We start from the raw sequence: 22,110 nt of genomic DNA on the forward strand, positions 1-22,110 counted from the left end.
TTTTAACTGTCTTTGTCAATTGATGACTTCTAAGCAATAAGCAACAATCCATTCTCTAGTCTATACTGAATTTGCATATTTCCCCAACTGTATATGTTCTTCAGGTCAAAGCGAGTACTAGAAATGCTCTCTCTAACCACTAAATTGCATATTGTGGTTCTGCAACTTGAGACAATGAGTGCCATTGAGGATGGATTAGTTCATTATGTGGACGGCCGTTACTGTGTTAATTGATGAAACTCATGATTGGATGGTAAAATACCACTTTTTCTGTGTTTTTTTAAAATAAACCCAGATATTCGTATCACACTTGAAAGCTACACGATTGATGATTGTATAAATAGACAGTAAAGCTTTGTAGCTGCAGACATCGCTCCTTATTACTTAGTTTGGGTGTTTCCATTGCTAACAGAACCAAATAATATGTTTTCAACTTTGTGGCCATATAGTATATTTGATTTCAGACCCAGCTTATTAAAACACTCACATCAATGGGAAGGTTTTAAAGCTTTTTTGTATTTGTATGAATCTCCATTGTTCTGCAGATTTACTTTCCTGACTTAAAAGACTAGCTACTAAATCCCCCACCAAATACTATGTTCTGGTAGAGCTATAACTTAAGTTTTTTTTGTACCGGTCATGAGGCTTTGGCATTGATCTTTTCTCTAGTGGATGGATCTTTTAATCCACCAAATGCACAAAAGGCGCACAGGTGCTGCTTGCATCAAAGCTATGCACACACGTGGATAGTCGGGCAGCAAATAATATCCCAACCTAATAATAACAAGCAATACTGTGCTGTGCAAAATTATTATTATTGTTAAACAAGGCTGATTGGTCTGCATTTATTTAATTAACATTATTTGTGCATTATTGCATCACACCACAGTTTATCAAAAAACTCCAATATAATAGTGGTTTATGATGATGCTCATTTACTTATTGCAGTCTTCTGCACTTCTGCATTTTCATCTGCAGTAATGTAATCAGCAATTTATAAGCAATATTGTGTGCAGCCCTGAATTGCATTGCAATTTACCTAAGCTATGTTACACTGTTTTGTTTGAATGCCCTTTATAGAACTTCTCACTCTGCACTTTTCAATATGTGTACATCTGAGCTGTGTGTGTACGTGTGTAAATAACAACAGTCATGTTGTGTGTGCCTGAATCAGTGTTTTCTTTGTCATTAGCGCCTGTTGGGTCTGTTGCTGTCGGCTGTTTATTCGATGCCCTTTTTTGCGCAGGCATTTTCTCAGGCATACAGAAGGTGATAACTTGTGTGTGCACAGATTTAATGCACTTTTGACACTAATCTAATCTGTAGTTTTTAGACTTTCACGTATTGAACCTGTTTTCTTTTCGTTAAAGCTTGTCAAATATGCACTCTGCGGTGTTGCTTTTTTATTTGAACACGTCCGCTGGCATTTGGGTGGCACAGCAGTCTAACGCGCTAGCAGTGACCTGGTTGAGCTTTTTACAGACTCTTTACAATTGGCTGTGTCTGAGGGAGGAAAATGCAGATAGGATTTCACCGTAGCGCTACTGCAAAACCGACTTTATCCACCGCTGGCTGGTAAAAAGTAAAGTCTGATGGCTTCACATGTGATTAAGGGAGCAGTTGCTCATCTGCAGTTCTTTTTGTTAGCTTGGATGTCATGCATCAGGCAGAGGTTGAAAGTATAGTGGGCTTAAAGATTGATTCATTGTAGGCGCTCAGTTGGTGCAGCGGCAGCACACCAGAGCTGACATCTCAAACTTGTCGGTTCGAGTCTCAGCTCTGCCACTTGGTTGGCTTGTTGTTCCAGGGAAGGGCTTCAGAGGGGATTCCTCATAACTGATGCAATTACGACTTCTGCTGGCTGATTGATGGCGCCTGTCTTTCCGTGCACAAGGCTGATACACATATGAACTCGCCTCATGCAGGTAAAAAGATGCAGTCGGCTACTGTACACTTGTCGAAGGGGGCGTATGTTAGTCATGGCTCTCCTCAGTCAGAGTGGAAGTCAACATCAGTATAGCGGAAGCGTAATGCAATCAGGTGATTGGATACGACTAGATTGGGAGGTAAATTGGGGAAAATGCAAAAAAAAAAAAATTGATTGATTGATTTATTGATCCACACAGGGAAATAGTATATTATGTATTTAAACAAATGAAGTTTATGCTCTCACCCTATGATGCTGTTTGGTTAGCAGTTTTAAAAGTATACATATGCATCTTCTTCCTGGGAACCGTTAATGTGCTATGTAGGGTAGCTTAGTGGTTAAGGTACTGGACTAATCATCAGAAGGTTGCTGGCAGTTTAGAAGGTTCAAGCCCCACCACCACCAAGTTGCCAAGGTTTTGTCCCTGAGCAAGGCCTTTAATCTTTAATGCTTGCATTGTATCAGTCACGTATGGAAATTAGCTTTGGGTACATTGTGAAACAACTGGGTTATAATTCTTTTGGAAAAAGCAAACTGCATAAATTATGTATTGAGTGCAGTAACCACTTAGCTTAGTGGTTAAAGCATCAGACTAGTGATCATAAAGTCATTGGTTCAAGCCCCACCGCCTTGTTTATAAGCTTAATGCTTTAAAGCGGCCATTGAAAGTGCTGGGGGTCTCTCAGATTGCTGTCATTACAAACCATCATCTCGCATTCAAGTCATATTAAAAGTGCAGTCCTTGGCAGGGGACTTGTACTTCACTTGTACTTCACAAGTGATAGTTGGTGGGATCCTCCAGGTGAGTTTAAAATGTATTAAAACCTTAAATAGCCTCATAAACACACTAACATATTACTAATTCCCATATAGCATTACTATTGCGCTAAGCCAATGGGCTAAATCATTTGAATTAATAGGAGAGTAGGCTAAGGTACTGGTACATGATGAAAAGTTCAGCACAGCCATATTGGTCCTGCCAGGAACTAATGTTTAATTCAGGGACAATATGGGTAAAGAGACAGTGGTCCATGATGGCAACAGCCTCTGGTGCTTCTGCATCTGTTGCAGTATACCCATGTGTCAGCAAGGGAGTAGCATTAAAGGTGCAGAGCACTGATGGAACAAGGAAACTCGGATGACGATGACGGAGAAAGCAGCAGAAAAGATAAGACAGCTGTAAAATGGAGGGGAAAGAGAAAGTAAGAGAGGGATGAAGCAAAGAACCCAAGGGGGAATGTAGAAATGTGCCTTGTTGCCCCAAGATACCGAATGTCTCAACAGGAAGTAGTCAGGGAGCGAAAGGCGGAGGGAGGCGTGGGTCAAACTGTGGGAGGGGAGAAGAGCGAGCATGAGAGACATGAGTGCATTTTTTTTTACTTGTTCTCCGCACAACCCCCCCTCCCATTCAGGCAGTGGTTTAGCCTGCTGCTCTCACAGCTCTGTTGTTGTGCAAAGCGGCAGAAGAGCTTGACGAGTCAACCACTGCACTGCCAAAGAGGGACAAGGAGGAAGAGCAGCAGGCGGCACTGTGGTGGAGCTCGTCTGTTCCTTTTTTAAGGACATCGAATGGTCAAGAGACAGAAAAAAATCTCAGAGCCTGAGAACAAGTGAAAGGAACGACTAGGAAAAGGAAAGAAGGAAGGAAGGAAGGAAGGAGGGAGGGAGTGTGAGGGGTGAGGAGGGGCTCCTCACGGCTTTGGAGTCTGCTCAAACGCAGCAAGATTTCTCTTGCTCTCTTTCTGTGTTTGCCCTCCATCCTTTTATTTTTAAAAAGAAGAGAGAAAGAGGACACACCGGACTCTCTTTATCGGCTGAACCTTAAGCAAAGAAGATGAAGACAGGAAGACACTGAAAAGGAAAGACAGCTTTGGATAGAGTGTTTTATTCATTCTTTGTTGCTTCTATCGTTCCTTTGGGAGCGAGCGGCTTGAAGCTTCTGCTCATGTCCGTCAACTCAGAAAAATCCTCGTCCCCAGAAAGGTAAAGTGCCCTTAAAACAGTTAATATCTGCTTGTTGTTTATTTACCTGTCTGTATGACTCACCGTCTCTACGGTCTCCATCTTTCTTCATCCCTCTGTCATTTGTCATTCTCTGTCTTGTGCATGTCCTGTGAGCTGTTCCCTTTATCTTTTATTGTCTGGTCTTGGACTGGTCTTGGACTGATCGAGAATGCATCATGCAGAGATGCTCAATGTGTTTTATACAACATACACGCATTAGCTCTAATGCTGGCATTATGCTTGAACCTGCAGTTCCAGAAATCTTAAACATACCTCAGCATCAAAACACAGTGATCGTGAGAAAGTCTCATCTTACATCTGAAATGGATCCAGTAGCACAGTGCAGGCAAAGGACACATTGTTGTCACAACAAAGCATGCACTCTTGATTTTATACTAAAGAATATCTATCTATCTATCTATCTATCTATCTATCTATCTATCTATCTATCTATCTATCTATCTATCTGTCTATCTGTCTATATATATGTGTGTGTGTGTGTGTGAAAAAATATATAAATTTGTGTATGTATACTCGTATGTGTGTGTGTTCATATATATATATATATATATATATATATATATATATATATATATATATATATAAACATTCTATATATTGATATACACTACATATTTTATAAGTACATATAGATACATATACATACACATTCTATATATACAGTGTATCACAAAAGTGAGTACACCCCTCACATTTCTGCAGATATTTAAGTATATCTTTTCATGGGACAACACTGACAAAATGACACTTTGACACAATGAAAAGTAGTCTGTGTGCAGCTTATATAACAGTGTAAATTTATTCTTCCCTCAAAATAACTCAATATACAGCCATTAATGTCTAAACCACCGGCAACAAAAGTGAGTACACCCCTAAATGTCCAAATTGAGCACTGCTTGTCATTTTCCCTCCAAAATGTCATGTGATTTGTTAGTGTTACTAGGTCTCAGGTGTGCATAGGGAGCAGGTGTGTTCAATTTAGTAGTACAGCTCTCACACTCTCTCATACTGGTCACTGAAAGTTCCAACATGGCACCTCATGGCAAAGAACTCTCTGAGGATCTTAAAAGACGAATTGTTGCACTACATGAAGATGGCCAAGGCTACAAGAAGATTGCCAACACCATGAAACTGAGCTGCAGCACAGTGGCCAAGATCATCCAGCGTTTTAAAAGAGCAGGGTCCACTCAGAACAGACCTCGCGTCGGTCGTCCAAAGAAGCTGAGTGCACGTGCTCAGCGTCACATCCAACTGCTGTCTTTGAAAGATAGGCGCAGGAGTGCTGTCAGCATTGCTGCAGAGATTGAAAAGGTGGGGGGTCAGCCTGTCAGTGCTCAGACCATACGCCGCACACTACATCAAATTGGTCTGCATGGCTGTCACCCCAGAAGGAAGCCTCTTCTGAAGTCTCTACACAAGAAAGCCCGCAAACAGTTTGCTGAAGACATGTCAACAAAGGACATGGATTACTGGAACCATGTCCTATGGTCTGATGAGACCAAGATTAATTTGTTTGGTTCAGATGGTCTCAAGCATGTGTGGCGGCAATCAGGTGAGGAGTACAAAGATAAGTGTGTCATGCCTACAGTCAAGCATGGTGGTGGGAATGCCATGGTCTGGGGCTGCATGAGTGCAGCAGGTGTTGGGGAGTTACATTTCATTGAGGGACACATGAACTCCAATATGTACTGTGAAATACTGAAGCAGAGCATGATCCCCTCCCTCCGGAAACTGGGTCGCAGGGCAGTGTTCCAGCATGATAATGACCCCAAACACACCTCTAAGACGACCACTGCTTTATTGAAGAGGCTGAAGGTAAAGGTGATAGACTGGCCAAGCATGTCTCCAGACCTAAACCCAATAGAACATCTTTGGGGCATCCTCAAGCGGAAGGTGGAGGAGCGCAAAGTCTCGAATATCCGCCAGCTCCGTGATGTCATCATGGAGGAGTGGAAAAGCATTCCAGTGGCAACCTGTGAAGCTCTGGTAAACTCCATGCTCAGGAGAGTTAAGGCAGTTCTGGGAAATAATGGTGGCCACACAAAATATTGACACTTCAGGAACTTTCACTTAGGGGTGTACTCACTTTTGTTGCCGGTGGTTTAGACATTAATGGCTGTATATTGAGTTATTTTGAGGGAAGAATAAATTTACACTGTTATATAAGCTGCACACAGACTACTTTTCATTGTGTTAAAGTGTCATTTTGTCAGTGTTGTCCCATGAAAAGATAAACTTAAATATCTGCAGAAATGTGAGGGGTGTACTCACTTTTGTGATACACTGTATATATATATAAACATACTATATACTGATATACACTACATATTTTATATGTACATATAAATACATATACATATACAGTACATACACACTTTATATATATATATATATATATATATATATATATATATATATATATATATATATATATATATATATATATAAACATTCTATATATTGATATACACTACATATTTTATAAGTACATATAGATACATATACATACACATTATATATATATATATATAAACATACTATATACTGATATACACTACATATTTTATATGTACATATAAATACATATACATATACAGTACATACACACTTTATATATATATATATATATATATATATATATATATATATTATAATTGCATCCATGTACACCATCTCAACCAGGACAAAAAAATGTCATTGTTATCCACATTGACAGATTTACATTTTGCCCAGTATAATCAAAAAGTGTTTTTAAAATCATGCAAACAGGTCACAGTTATATAGTTCATGCATACTGTAAACTTAGCTTTTGTATATTATAGAAGCAAAAAAAGCACTGGAAAAATTCAACCAACAATCCAAGTTTTATTTCAATTGCATTACACGACATAATCGTCTGCGAAAAAAATGCTCCTGGTCTTTACATTTATGACTAATGCAAGTGGGTGTCAGTGACAGACATGCAATTCCACTGCTTTACTGGCAGGTGTCACTAGGCCGGGGTGAATTGTGACCTCTGTTGTTAAAACAGAAGAAGTGCACGCTCATCATACAATTCTGCTGAATTCTGCAGCCAAGCTACCGCTGCACTGTAATAAATCCTTGATTTTGTAAAGAAAATTTTGATTGTGGAATCTTGTAAAGATACAAACAGAATCAAGTCGACTTTATATGTTTTGCCACATTATGTAAGATATCGCTAGCATGCCTAAAAGCATTTTATGTCCTTGTTAATATGCACGACCTGTGTGGTAAACAGCACACTGTTATGACATAAAATAGTGGAATAATTCCAAAAATATATTGATATTCTACTTTGACCAAGGGTTTTAGTCCAGTGTCAGCCCTGATGTTCAGTAATGGACGGGTACATTCTTAAAAAAAAAAGATTTGTTTAAAATTTACAAGTCAAATGGTTAGCAGTATAGATTGAGAAATCTGATGTGTGTTAATCCTATCAAGTGAAACGAACACAAAGCAATATAAGGGTGTTATATTTAAACAGAACACAAAGCCACATACCAAAATAAGCATGATATAACGTTCAAATGTTAGTTCACACCTTTTCTCAATCTTTAGCTCTTTATTCTTAGTGTTCTCCTTGTTTTTACTGTATTACATACTCTGCACATCATGTATAGTGTTTATTTAAAGACCAGGTCTCATATCTTGACAATGCAGGTGCATGATAGTATATCTGTGATCACAGTATGAACCACTAAGCTCAGTATTGTCACACAATATCAGGGTCAGTTGTATTTAAATAGCTGTGACGTTGCCAATACCTGGTGAAGCCGGCCATGCTCAGTGACTCAGAGCTCACGGAGGCAGTGCCAAGATACTGTAAACACAATACTGCAGCAGCAAGCAGCAGCCAGAGATTCATATTCTAAGTGGAACATAAAGATAGAAAAAATAGATGGCTAAATAGATTGATGAATAGACTCAAAACTGACTGATGATGTGCCAAGATTGTGGCACATACTTGCACAGCAGAAGGCAAACATGCAAAAACTGGGATCCACCTAACTTAGCAGCTATAGATATAAGTAGACAAAATGCCTTGGTAATAAAGAGACTCTATGGTATAGAAAGTATGGACAGCCACCTAGGGCAACATTTTGGAGTGGGCATCAAGTGCAAAAACATCAGCTGTACTAAACCTGCACCATTGGTAAGATAGCTAAAAAGGGTTAGTTTTCTTAATCTCACACTGTAAATATAAGAGAAAACAAAGTAAAATTAAAAGACCGTAAAAACCCCAAACAATCCCATTGTGTTCAAAAACACAATTATTAATACCTTATGAACAAAATGTAACTAAAGCAGTTACATTTTATTTTTATGTTTACTTAAGTGTTTAAGAACTCCTAAGCTGTCACATGTTTTAATCCAGTATACATATAAGCTGACATAGAGGTCTAATTTCTTTAGTCATTTGTCAGGATAAGAAAAAATAGAGAATACACAGTTATAAAATAGAAAATACTGTAGGTGTGTGCATAGAAATTCCTATAACATATGTTAGGTCAATATTTAAGAGATTTTAAACAATGTAAGCTTCACGAAAGCTGCCTGGTAGATGAGTCAAGTGCCTCCATACCTTGAGGAGGATGGTTAGAGAAGATCCTTTTCTTAGAGCAACCCTTTTGCAGAATTTACAGGTAGCTATTGGTCATCATTAAATCCACAATTTGACACCATTATGTCAGCGACGTATTTGGATAGCATGCCAGTAGAAAGCAGGGTTACAAACTGTTTGTGAGTGTGGAGTGAAACTAGGTTTTCTTGATGGATGACACAAAAATATAGCTTTTGAGAACAAGCACTAGGTTATTTTGGTGTAAAAAAAAGAATGAGGGCAAATAACCTAATTCAGTGTTACATATGGCAAAGGACCTCTGTTGTTTTGGGGCTTGCCGTTATAGACACATAAAGTACTAGAAGATTTCAAAATTAAACTGCCTCTGACAAGATTCTAATGCTGTGTTATGGTTTGATTTTTTAGTAAACAATGATCCAAAGCATATGTCCAAATCCAATGGCTGGGTGACAATCTTTACCAGAGCTGATTGTATACTGTGTGTCATCAAGATACCATCCACAGTTCAGCTGACAGCATAGCACAGCTAGGAGTAGGTTCCAAATGATTTATACAGGCATCAAGAACTAAGAGACATTCTACACACAGAAACAATTTAGATTTAAGTTGGTGCATAAAATGCTGAGGAATTACTTAAAAATTACAGTACATATCCAGCCAAAATACTCAAGTAAGCATAAGCACTAGAACACTGTCAGTTGTTTATAATAAATGTTCACATCAAGAGACTCACCAGGTAAAACGTTTCAATTTAATCAGACATGAATTTGACATAAAGTTTTTGGTTTTAGGGCATTGAGTCAGTTTTTGTGGGACTCTTGAGCAGGTTTGAATCCTTACAGGGTTATCTGAACATAATGTGGAGTTCAGGGATGGAAAGATTGGATAGTGAGTATCAGTACTGGTGTGCATAATGGCTTAAAAAGATGGGCGTCAGGGTTAACATCTTTTTCAATCCAATCCACTCACATGCTTTTGAGAGAAGTTAACACACAAATTTACTTTCTGTTTTAACAAATTATCCTGTGTTTATAATATTACTCTAGTGACATTTTGCAAAACTTAGATACATAACTGGGATTGGTGCATCATTCATAAACGTATCCTACCAACATATCCTACATGTATTGAGGGGCAGCACGGTGGCTAAGTGGGCAGCACTGTTGTCTCACAGCAAGAAGGTCCTGAGTTTGATCCCCAGGTGGGGCGGTCCGGGTCCTTTCTGTGTGGAGTTTGCATGTTCTCCCTGTGTCCGCATGGGTTTCCTCCAGGAGCTCCGGTTTCCTCCCACAGTCCAAAAACATGCAGTGAGGTGAATTGGAGACACTAAATTGTCCATGACTGTGTTTGATATAACTTTGTGAACTGATGAATCTTGTGTAACGAGTAACTACCGTTCCTGTCATGAATGTAACCAAATGTAAAACATGACGTTAAAATCCTAATAAACAAACAAACATGTATTGTAATATACCCCAGCATGCTAGCATAGCACTACATTACAAGATGTTTATGAATACAAGTTTTAATAAAACTTCTTTCCAAATCATGGTGGCTGTTGAAAAGATCAACACATCACAATGATTTACTCCTACATTTAGAATGCAGAACTGGTTCTGCTTACAATGTTTATGGTTATCTTACTGTTATCTATTACTGCCACATTTGCTAAGTTACACTGCTTTTCGTACAGTAAAACATCAAGACTTGTTTAATGGAATGCTATATTCCTCTTGGTTAACTGGTACTGGAACTAATGATGGTCAGTTATTGGTTAAAAGATATTGACAAAATTTGCATCCCTGGCGCCCAGCACACCAGCTCTGAGATTCTGAACTCCTTGGTTCGAAACTCGGCGTTGTCACCGGTCGGCTGGGCGACATCTAGCAGGCGTAATTGGCAGTGCCTGCAGCAGACACTAATTGGCCACCTTGTCTACTAGGGCGGGGCGACCGGACTGTGTGGGTGGGGTCTACAAACGCTGTGTAAGGACCCAGGTTAGCAGATAGAGGCATCTGTGCAGAGTGCATGGGCGAAAAGAAGGGGTCCAATAGGACTGCACACGGGTCGGAGGAGGCGTGAGCAGCAACATACACGCCTTGAATGCAATCCAGGATCCCGCAGCAGCGGAAGACGAATTGACTACACTAAATCGGGAGAAAATGCATAAATAAAATAGAAAAAAAAATGGAATCCCTATTTTGTCAATTAATTTTTGCAACTAACTGCCACTCAATTCAGTCAATGAAGACTTTGATGAGTGACAACATTTTTATGACTGTAATAGTATGCATCAACTTTATAAGTGTGTGCACTCTTGCAAGAAACCAATTAGTTGAAAAGAAAACACCATATATGAAAAAAGGCTTAGTTTAGTAGCCAGTGTAATGAGTGCAGACTGTGTTCATGGCATTCATCCTTTAGTAGGTATTAACCTTGGTCTTTGGTCATCAAGAGTCAGTGCCCATAGGACCATAATTTATGACTTTTGGAATGTTAAGCATGTTTTCATTGAAACTATGGACAGACTGCAGGTCTAACAGCATTTCTTTGTGTTGAAATGAGAAGGGCATGTACTAGGGTTTCAACAAGGCTCTGACATTTACATACAGATAGTATCAAGTGTTTTCAAGTGTTCCAGTTTAGAGCTCTGTAGAGCTGAAATACCCTATATAGACCAATATAGAGTCCTGGAGAGTAAGGATTTGTTATTCTGAGCTGTTTTTTAGCTTAGTTCTATTGTATTAAGATTTCAGAATTGCCAGTCAAATTTAGCAGTGTATTTTGGAGTTTTATCAATAAATGTTTTCTTCTGGACACAAATTCTATCAAGGCCCTGGACTGTATCAGTTGAAAACTAACTTGTTTTCAATGTGTTTAAATGTATTTAAAATGAATATTTATTTAATTTTAAATGCAATGGTTTCAAACAATAAGGTTTGAAGCTCCCATGGCAATCTTGCACGAATTGTACATAATAGAGGATGATGCAGCTAGTGGAGTGAGTGCCGCCCAGCAACAAAAGTTCCTAAAGGCCTGGGTTTGATCCCTGCTTTTGGTCACTGTCAGTAAGGTTTGCATATTTGTGTTCATGTGGGTTTCTTTTATGTATTACTATTCTCTTTTAACTCCTGAAAAAATCTGCTGTAAATTTTCTATAGATTTCATTAAGTAAGTGACTGTATATAATTACCAATGTGTCTTTAGAAACAGGAATGTTAAATAAAATATTTGCATGTTTTGGTATGCCAGCTGTCAGCTAAAATGTCATACAATTAACAGGCCTACCTATAATTTTAAAACCAGAATAACAAAATGAACTGTAAACCTGTGTACCATCCCAGCTTTAGAGTAGTTATAATAGTTTACCACATTTAAGTTTGAGTAACAGCGTGCCACAAATCTGATAATTGAGACAGGTTAAAAAGCCAGTATGACAAGAACAAAGAGAATGATGAAGAATGTAGGTTACATCTATAAATAGAAAAGAGAGACAGAAAGAAAGGTAAAGATGAAACGGTTTAGTACAAAGAGAGAATGGAGCTAATGTTGAGTGAAAAGGAGACTAGGAGGAGAGTATTCATCAGATATACTGTATGATGAACATAACTGTGTCAGCTCCACCCTTTAAATAGGTAGAACCCAGCACCCCACTCATATGGGCATTCATGACAACACTGATACACACACATATTACGTAGTGAAGACACACAAAAAGTACCTGTGTCACAGTATCTGTGCCAATTAGGTATAAAAACTCAGTTACTCAGCGACAAGGGCCACTCAGCCTTGGTGTTATTTAAATTTTGCTCATGCTCCCACTCTGTCACACAGAGCTACACAGTCTGTCAGTCTGTAGCCCTCTGGTTCATGCTGTTTACAGAATTGCTTTACGCTCAGTGATATAAACAGTGACCAACACAGCATGAAGCAAACCAACCTTGCATTAGGACATGGATGTCAAGACCCCAATCTCACACTGATACAAATTATACAAATCCTGCATTTCATGAAAGTACATTTATTCAGGGGGGAAATCCCTCATCAAGAATGAATTATTTTTTATCAAAAGCAAATGTACCACAATTAATTTACATTTTTTATATTTAGCATTTTTTATATTTATATTTACTTTTTATAAATGACTTCCAATTATGACTGAACACAGTTTAAACAATTGAGGGTTTAGGACCTTGCTTAGGTGCCCAACAGTGGTGGTGGTGAGGCTTGAACCGGCAACCGTATGATTACTAGTCCAGTATCTTTTTATTTGTTTTTGTTTTTTTTAGCGCATCCAATTATTCAATTTGCATCGTGCTTTCTCTCTGTCTATGCCGAACCCTGCCCTGACCGAGGAGATCAAAGCTAACCCATATCCCCTCCGAAACATGAGCAGCAGCCGGATGCATTTTTGCCACCCACACATTTTATGAGTTTGGCGCCACCTAGCGTTGCATGCGGAGAGACACACCCTAAGGGCTCTCTTCCTCATCTCTTGTGCAGGCGCCTCTAATCAGCCGGCAGAGGTCGTAATCGCATTCTGACAGAGAGAGACCCACATCCGGTTCTTTGTCCCACCCCCCAACTGAGCAACCGGCCAATCGTTGCCCGTACAGCCACTCAGCTTCGAACCGGTGAAGCAGAGCTGGATTCTGAGTACGTAGTATGTCTTTTTACCGCTGTGCCACCTGAGCGGCCCTAGTCCAGTATCTTAACCACTGAGCTACAACTGCCAATTACCAATTAATGACACTCATGTATTTCATACTTTGTACAACCCCTTTTGCCAATGAAATATCAAATAAAGTCTTCTTCTATACCATGTTCTTAGGTTTTTGAGATTATTTCTTTTCACAGAATCTCTCCAGATGGAGTTCTAGGTCTTCTGTTGTGCCCTCTCCTCTTTGATACACCCTACATGTTTCCTGCTGGGGTAGGATCAAGGGAGTGAGATAGTCCTGGCAAATGCTTGATTTTGTGTTCAGTAAACCATTTTTTTGTTGATCTGGAAATGTATTTTGGATCATGGCCTATTGGAAGATCAATGGAAAACCACTTTTAGTTTCTTGGCAAAAGGCAGACCGATTTTGGTAAGATTTTGATAATCCAGCTGGGATTACATGGAGTCCATATTATCATGTACCCTAAAGAGGTTCCCAGTGCCTTAGAAGGAAAAGTAGCCCCACAACATCACAGACCTCCCACTATATTTTAACAGTGGCAGCAAGTTATTTTTAGTGTAGTCATCCTACTTTTATGTCTAACTCACATCTGATCATAGAACATGTTTTCAGTTCCAGTAACCTTTAGCAAAGTCCACGTGCTTTTTTTTTATTTGTGGTTAGCTAACAGGAAAGGCCTTTCCTAAACTAGCCTTCCAAATAATTTGTTGGAGGTGGCAGTTTTTGAGTTGTGGTAGCCTCATAATGCACATTTTAATGTAACTCTCCAACAGTGATCATTAGAGAGTTTTTGCCTCTTGTGGGGTCAAAACAAACTTGGGTCCTTGTCTAGTGCTGCAATGGATTAGCACCCTCTCCAGGGTATTCCTGCCTTGTGCCCAGTGTGTACTGGTGAACCCAGACCTGCAGTAACTAGAATAAAGTGATTAATGACAGTTAAATGAAACAAAAAATCTGTGTTTATAAGGTTGTGTTCTCTGCATTACAGAAATCATAGAGCCCTATTTTACCCAGAGATACCAGGCAGTTAGTGGACAGTGCATTAGCTCTGATTTTGAATATTGTTTTTAGTCAAAGGTATCTGAAAATTATAAAAGTGCCCTTTTTCAAAAACAAAACACTGTTAATTCTGAATAGACACTTATGATATTTAATAGTAGTATATAGAAAATATAGAACCTAAAAGCCAGTTCAGGCTCTTTAAAAAAATAAACTGGCCTGTGTGGTTTCTACGAACACACACAAATGACTCCGTGTGAGGGTGGAATGACAGATTGGCATCTGTAGCTGCATTGCAGCCAGTGATTCCTGGGAAGCTCAATCTGCTGCCACCTTGACAAGGAGGAAACAGTAGTAAAACATGAAATTAAAATGAAAAAACAATGTTTAGTTAGCACTTGTAATTATCTGTTTGGTACAGACAACATTCTCAAAGCTGAAGTGTTCATTGTACTGGTTTACATTACTGCAATGTTTACTATCTTTTTGTACTTTTATTAAATAACCACAAAGCATAAAGCCATGTTCCATATTTTAATGGGAGATCATAAGCTTGTTGGTTATTGGTTAAGAGAAATTGGCACTACACTACCGGTCAAAAGTTTAGAACACCCAATTTTTCCAGTTTTTTGATTGAAACTCAAGCAGTTCAAGTCCAATGAATAGCTTGAAGTGGTACAAAGGTAAGTGCTGAACTGTCAGAGATTAAAAAAAAAAGTGAGGTTACCCTAAACTGAAAAATAATGTACATTTCAGCATTATACAAAATGGCCTTTTTCAGGGACCAAAAAATGGGTTAACAACTTAAAGCTATTCTGAAGCAATGGAGGTTGATCAAGGCTTGAAAGTTGGTGCTACCAATTCCTAGGGGTCTTTCAATTTTTCTTGATTGCTTACAACCCCCTCTGTCTGCATAAAAGTAGTGTTGGGACACGCTGTGGTACCATACCCTTGTGAGCATTATTTGAACAGTATTGTACTGCAGAAAGTATTGTGTTGCTATAAAATTGGCAAGAAAATGCAATTAACAACGGAAGAGAGACGGACCATCGTAACACTTAAAAATGTAGGTCTTTTCTATAGAAAAATTGCGAAGAAAATCAAGTTGTCAGTGAGTACAGTTTCCTTCACTATCACAAGGCACTTAGAAACTGGGGGAAACTGGGGGAAACTCTGACAGGAAGAAGTCTGGCAGACCCAAAACCACAACAGAATTAGAAGACAAGTTTCTGAGAGTCAACAGCTTGCGTGATAGGCGGCATACAGGACAACAGCTTCAAGCACAGCTTAATAGTGGTCGTAGTAAGCAAGTCTCAGTTTCAACTGTGAAGAGAAGACTTCAAGTTGCAGGTTTGACAGGTTGAGTTGCAGCAAGAAAGCCATTGCTAAGATGTCAGAATAAGAAAAAGAGGTTTGCCTGGGCCATGAAACACCGCCAGTGGACTACTGAAGACTGGAAGAAGGTTTTATGGACTGATGAATCAAAATTTGAAATCTTCGGTTTATCATGCAGGATTTTTGTATGGCGTAGAGTAGGCGAAAGGATGGTTCCTCAGTGTGTGACATCAACTGTCAAACATGGAGGAGGAAGCGTGATGGTCTGGGGCTGTTTTGCTGGATCCAGGGTTGGTGACTTGTACAGAGTGAGAGGCACACTGAACCAAAACGGATACCACAGCATTCTGCAGCACCATGCAGTAACCTCTGGGATGCGTGTAGTTGGTCAGGGGTTCATCCTACAGTGGCCAGCACAGTCTTCAGATTTAAACCCCATTGAGCTGGTTTGGGATTAACTGGACAGAAGAGTGAAAGCAAAGCAGCCTACATGTGCCACACATTTATGGGAATATCTGCAACAGAGTTGGGAAGAACTTTCTAAAGAATATTTAATTTCCATTGTAGAAAGAAGGCCACGAGTGTGTTCAGCTGTTTTATCTGCCAAAGGTATCTACTTAAATGAATCAAACTTTTATAATAGATTTTGGTTTATAAATTAATTCCATGATTTATTTTTTTAACTTCAGTTGTTTTTCTGTTCTATGTCTTCATTTCTGAGTACAATAAGACATTACACTGCATACATTTCAATAAAAACTGGAAAAATTGGGGTGTTCTAAAACTTTTGACCGGTAGTGTATGTACAACTGTTTTTGTGACTTTATGAGAGGAACAAATACTTATTTTTTGGCAAACAGACCACCAATGATATGGTCTAAACACCAATGGTCTAAATTGTTAAAATACCAAGGCTGCTATGACATACATTTTCTATACAAGTGTTTGTAAACATCTAACTTCTATTGTACCTTCTGATGGGTTTGGCAACAGTAATTTAGCTGCTGACTCTGTATGTGTCAGCTGTCTGAATGATGGCTGGAACAGTACACTTGGCGTCTGACGAACCCTCATCAGCCATATGATAAGCCTGAGCTAGCTAACAGCATCAGAGAAACCAGTACATGTCAGCTGAGCAGTGTGTGGGTTAGGTGTGTGCATCATTAACTGAGCTTGATTGCTGAAATTGAGGCGCATGCATGATATAGAGTGGGGAAGAGGAAAGTTGAGAGCTCTCTGTCAAACAGCCTTTATGTGTTACCAGATATAGTCATTCAGAATAGGTCAATACTGTATATCTTACGTACTGAATTCTGTTCGGTCTTCAGTCAACAATTTTTATTTATTTATTTATTTTTATTTTTTTATTTTTTATTTTTTACCCCTTTTTCTCCCCTTTTTAGCGCATCCAATTGTTCAATTAGCATCGTGCTTCCTCTCTGTCTATGCCGAACCCTGCCCTGACGGAGGTGATTGAAGCTAACCCGTATCCCCTCCGAAACATGAGCAGCAGCCAGATGCATCTTTGCCACCCACACATTGACGAGTTTGGCGCCACCTAGCGTTGCATGCGGAGAGACACACCCTAAGGGCACCCCCTCCCATCTCTGTGTAAGCGCCTCCAATCAGCCGGCAGAGAACGCAATCGCATTCTGACAGAGAGAGACCCACATCCGGTTCTTTGTCCCACCCCCCACATGAGCAACCGGCCAATCGTTGCTCATATAGCCACTCCGCTTCGAACCGGTAAAGCAAGGCTGGATTCGATACGACGCTTCTCAGAATCCAGCCCTGGTTGCAGCGCGTTTCTTTTTACCGCTGCGCCACCTGAGCGGCCGGTCTTCAGTCAACATTTAAAGGAAGTTAAAGAACTTGGGCTGAGTTACAAGCATTTCTAAATTGTGAAATCCTAACTAACCCTAATATCACAAAAACTTAATTTAGGTTAATAGCTACTACTAACTCAAGGTTGGATCTATTGTGAGCATCTGTTTTTTTTTTCTCTCTTTTTCTCCGAAATCCAATTACCCTGATTGCATTACGCTTCACCTCCACCGATACTATCCTCCACTGCTGACCGAGGAGCTTCGCAACTGACACATGCCCCCTCTGACACGTGAGCAGTACCGACTGCCTTTTTTCACCTGCAAGGCAAATTCATATGCGGATCAGCCTTGTGCACGAAGAGCCACACCCTGATAAGCATTATTCCCCAACCCTGCACAGGCACCATCAATCAGCAAGTAGAGGTCGTAATTGCACCAGTTATGAGGAAACCTGGTCCGGCTTACCCACCCTATGAACAACAGCCCAATCGTTGTTCATGTGGCCTCCCAGCCCAGCCGGATGGCAGAGCTGAGATTCGATATGATGTATTTGAAATCCCAGCTCTGGTGTGCTATTAGCTGCTATTGTTGATCAAACATTATCCTTGTTTGATAGGCAATGTCAAAATATATCAGATACCTGTTGTTTTTTTTTAATATGTATCTTGCGGTGTAACGTTATTCACAACAATTTAAGACTTAAAATCACCAAAGCACCAGTTTGTTAAGTTCCAGTGTAGTACGGGCATAGCTTTATTCTAAAAAAATACATATTGGCAAAGCATGGTAAATACAGGCCTTTAAAATTTAATATTTAACATTGAACCCCATTTGTTATATTGATTAGTTGATTCATATTGAAAAACATTCTATTAGATTTGAGACAAATGCAAAATAAATCCGTTTTTTATTTCTCAGACAGTACAATCAGTTGTATATATTCTTTTGTTTTATATCTGCAGTCAGATGGTTTCAGTAAGTTTAGGGCTAAACACTTAAAGTAAACTTAAAGGAGATACGATTCTGCAGAAAACGAATTCACTTGGGCTTAGAGGAATGCTGGAGTGGAATATGAAATGTACTTCCAGATAGACAGTCTATATTGGGAAACTCAGAGAGCTAGCTGCAGGATCTCATTCTAAATCAAGTGTTTGTTGGAAATATCTGTTCTCTAGGGCACCAAACGCTAGTGCTGCCATAGCTACTTTAACTAGGCACTGATGTAGGCTTATATTTGTGTGTATTTTTATTCCTCATCGCATGCAGTGGACACAGAGCAACTGTGTGTGGTGGTTTCACTGTGGATGGCTTTAAAGTGCTTTAAGTTAAAACATGCATAAACATCCTTTCTTTGGTGGGTTTGTTATTAAAGCCCTTATTGCAGATTTGTGTGTGTTACAGATTGTATGTGTGTGTTTGCATTTACATGCACTCTAAATGCTGGTAGCCTTTGGGTGTCAGAACGCATCAATCAGTTGCTGGGTTTCTTTCAGCAGCAGGCTTGTCATCTTAATCTTGTTATTAAATTAAGTTATGAACTACATGAAGATGCAAATAACTACAAATACATTTAGAATTTGCTACATACAACACACTCCAAAAAAGTCAGGACAGAGGCAAAATAAAAGTGAAAAGCTTATAAAATATTGAAGATACAGTGTTGTACAATAAGCAGGTGAATTGGTAACAGGTGAGGGAGTGAAGCTTTTTGCTAACTTCAAAAATAAAATTTCTCATAACAACACTGCAAATAATTTAGCCTGTCACCATCTACTGTTCATAATATTGTGAAAAGATTCAGGGAATCTGGCAAGATCTTAATATGTGTAAGGCAAAGCAAGAAACCACTTGTAAATGTGCGTGACCTCTGAGTTCTCACACAGCAGTGCATGAAAAACCCACCATGCCACTGTGATTTGAGAGTCCTTCAGAAAACCACTGGCACTTACATTTTCAGCTGACGCTTTTATCCAAAGCAACTTACTGAGCTTACTTACTTACTTAACCACTGAGATATCACTGCCCTTAACACAATCCACCGCTGCATTAGGAAATGCAATCTTTTTTTTCTACTTTATCAGATAAAGATGTACGTGACCTTTAAGCTCTCAGACGGCAGTACATGAGAAACCATAATGCCACTGTGATAAAAATTGCCACATGGGCCTCGAGAGTGCTTCAGAAAACCATTGGCACTTAACACAGTACGCCACTGCATTAGGAAATGCAATCTTTTCTTTCTACTTTATTAGATAAATAAAGATTAACCAAATGTCCCAACTTTCCTGGAAATGGGCTTAGTGCATTACCACCCTACTTTCAACCTACTTTGGCCCTTGAATAAATAAATGTTACATAAAAATGTTGTTTTCTACCCAGGTGTATTTCTTTATTTTATGTTTTCTTGCACATCCTGAAGTAGTTGGTGTGGCAATAAGGGCAAATACTTTTTAATGACATTATAACTGCAAACATTCAGTAATCATTTCTTGATTATACAATATGCAATGTGTGTGGGTATGGGTTTGTGTGCCTGTGTATAGAGGGATAGACAGTCAGAACAGAGAATCATCAGCTAGGTGAGAGATGGTCATGTGACACATGGATTCTTGGCCTCTCCCCTCTGCTGTAAGCTGACAGATGCTAGAGAAGGCGTGAGGGGAAACAAGAACAAAAAAAACAGGACATATTAACCTATTTACTCGTGTCTGTTAGCATGGCGTGGAGTACCTCTCAATCCCACAAGACTCTGGGTTTGGCACTCAGTGCTCTGCGACTACGCCACAGAGCCCTCAAAGTGAGGTAGGTGTGTGAGAGAGTGAGTGAGTGTGACTGTGGGAGACCTTCGATTGTGCTCTGATCAAGAACAGGCTTTCACTTCAGTAAGGTTAAATGACTCTTGATGAGTTTATTTGTTCTGACATTGTTTTAAATGTGATATTGATTACTGATTTGCTACAGCTGAGATACAGGGTGATAGGATAGCGTATATATAGTGACATTGTACTGACAAAAAGCTTTCCCCTACAAAAGCCCCCTACATGCATAGTAAGTTGACTTTACATATAGCTTTATTACTTTTTGTAGTGGCATAAGATAGTGGCCCGAGCCTCCCATAGGCATAGTTTTGTTTTTATTTGTTTACCTGCATAACTCAACTATTTTAACTGACCTAAAATAATTGACAGCTATGTCAAATTGCGAATTTCTTTCTATCCACTTTTCCAGCTCTGTAGTTAGTAAACAATATAATCTCTACATCCTATCTAGTGGACTACACACGACATATAATTTCTTTTGTAATTCCTTTTTTTCTATTTTATTTATGCATTTTCTCGCATTATCTCCCAATTTAGCGCAGTCAATTTGTCTTCCGCTGCTGGGATCCTTGATTGCAGTCGAGGTGGGTATATTGCTGTTCACTGATGCTGATCTGCGCGAAGCTCTTAGCGGAACCCTTTTTCACCTATGCACTCTGCACAGGTGCCTCTCTATCTGCCAATCAGGGTCCTTACACAGCGTTTGAAAACCCCACCCACACAGTCCGGTCATCCCACCCTAGCAGAAATGTGTCCGTTGCAGGCACTGCCAATTATGCCTGCTAGATTGCACCCAGCCAACCATTGGAAACACTGAATTTCGAACCGAGGAGTTCAGAATCTCGGCAATGGAATATTCCGCTGCGCCACCTGGGTGCCCAATTTAGTATATCGTCCTTGGTTATTACACTTTTCATTTTATTTTCAACACCTGCTTTATGTTACTCAGGGTTACAGTGAGTCCAGTTTCAACCGGAAACCCTGGGCAAAAGGCAGGAATACCCTGGACAGGGCACCAAACCATGGCAAGGCTTTAGCCATCATCCCCCTCAGACATTTGTGTGACACTGTGTAGACACATGGCTGGGTGATAGCACCTCTGAGATTAGTACACGGATCTCAGCAGTGGTGAGCTAGCATAATAAACTGCTGCACCACCTAAACGCCTTTGGTTATTATAGAATAAAATAACGGAAAATATTTTTATTGATGATTCTAATACACTGCCTGGCCAAAAAAAAGGTCACCACCTGGAATTAACTAAGCAAATAGGTAAGAGCCTCCCATTGGATAATTACTGCATGGGTGATTATGTTTCAGCTGGCAACAAGTTATTTAACCATGTCGAAAGACATCCTGTGGTCGTAGAAAAGATGTTAATCTGTTTCAGAAGGGTCAAATTATTAGCATGCATCAAGCAGAGAAAACATCTAAGGAGATTGCTGAAACTACTAAAATCGGGTTAAGAACTGTCCAACGCATTATTAAAAAGTGGAAGGACAGTGGGGAAACATCATCTTTGAGAAAAGAATGTGGTTGGAAAAAAATCTTGAATGATCGTGATCGGCGATCACTTAAACGTTTGGTGAAATCAAATGGTAGAAAAACTACAGGGGAACTCAGGGAAATGTTTAATAGTGAAAGTAAGAGCATTTCCACACACACAATGCGAAGGGAACTCAAGGGATTGGGACTAAACAGCTGTGTAGCCTTAAGAAAACCACTTGTCAGTGAGGCTAACCGGCAAAAACGGCTTCAATTTGCTAGGGAGCATAAAGATTGGACTCTGGAGCAATGGAAGAAGGTCATGTGGTCTGATTTACCCTGTTCCAGAGTGATGGGCGCATCAGGGTAAGAAGAGAGGCGGCTGAAGTGATGTACCCATCATGCCTAG

The 22,110-nt window shown here is 39.6% G+C and overlaps 1 protein-coding gene across 7 annotated transcripts in view; it reads left to right on the top strand.

Moving 5' to 3' along the window:
- The window catches only part of srpk2 (SRSF protein kinase 2), an 89,673-nt gene that overhangs the window by 25,891 nt on the left and 41,672 nt on the right, over positions 1–22,110 (top strand). The window contains exon 1 of one of the 7 annotated variants that reach the window (XM_062992883.1): positions 3,391–3,910. The exons of the other annotated variants lie outside the window; for them this stretch is intronic. Coding sequence (XP_062848953.1) covers positions 3,873–3,910 — 38 coding nt within the window. The 5' untranslated portion in view covers positions 3,391–3,872. Of the gene's footprint in view, positions 1–3,390; positions 3,911–22,110 lie in introns of those variants that run through there. 7 annotated transcript variants of the gene reach the window in all.

Source organism: Trichomycterus rosablanca, chromosome 1, assembly GCF_030014385.1.
Source record: "Trichomycterus rosablanca isolate fTriRos1 chromosome 1, fTriRos1.hap1, whole genome shotgun sequence".
NCBI classification, from domain to species: domain Eukaryota; kingdom Metazoa; phylum Chordata; class Actinopteri; order Siluriformes; family Trichomycteridae; genus Trichomycterus; species Trichomycterus rosablanca.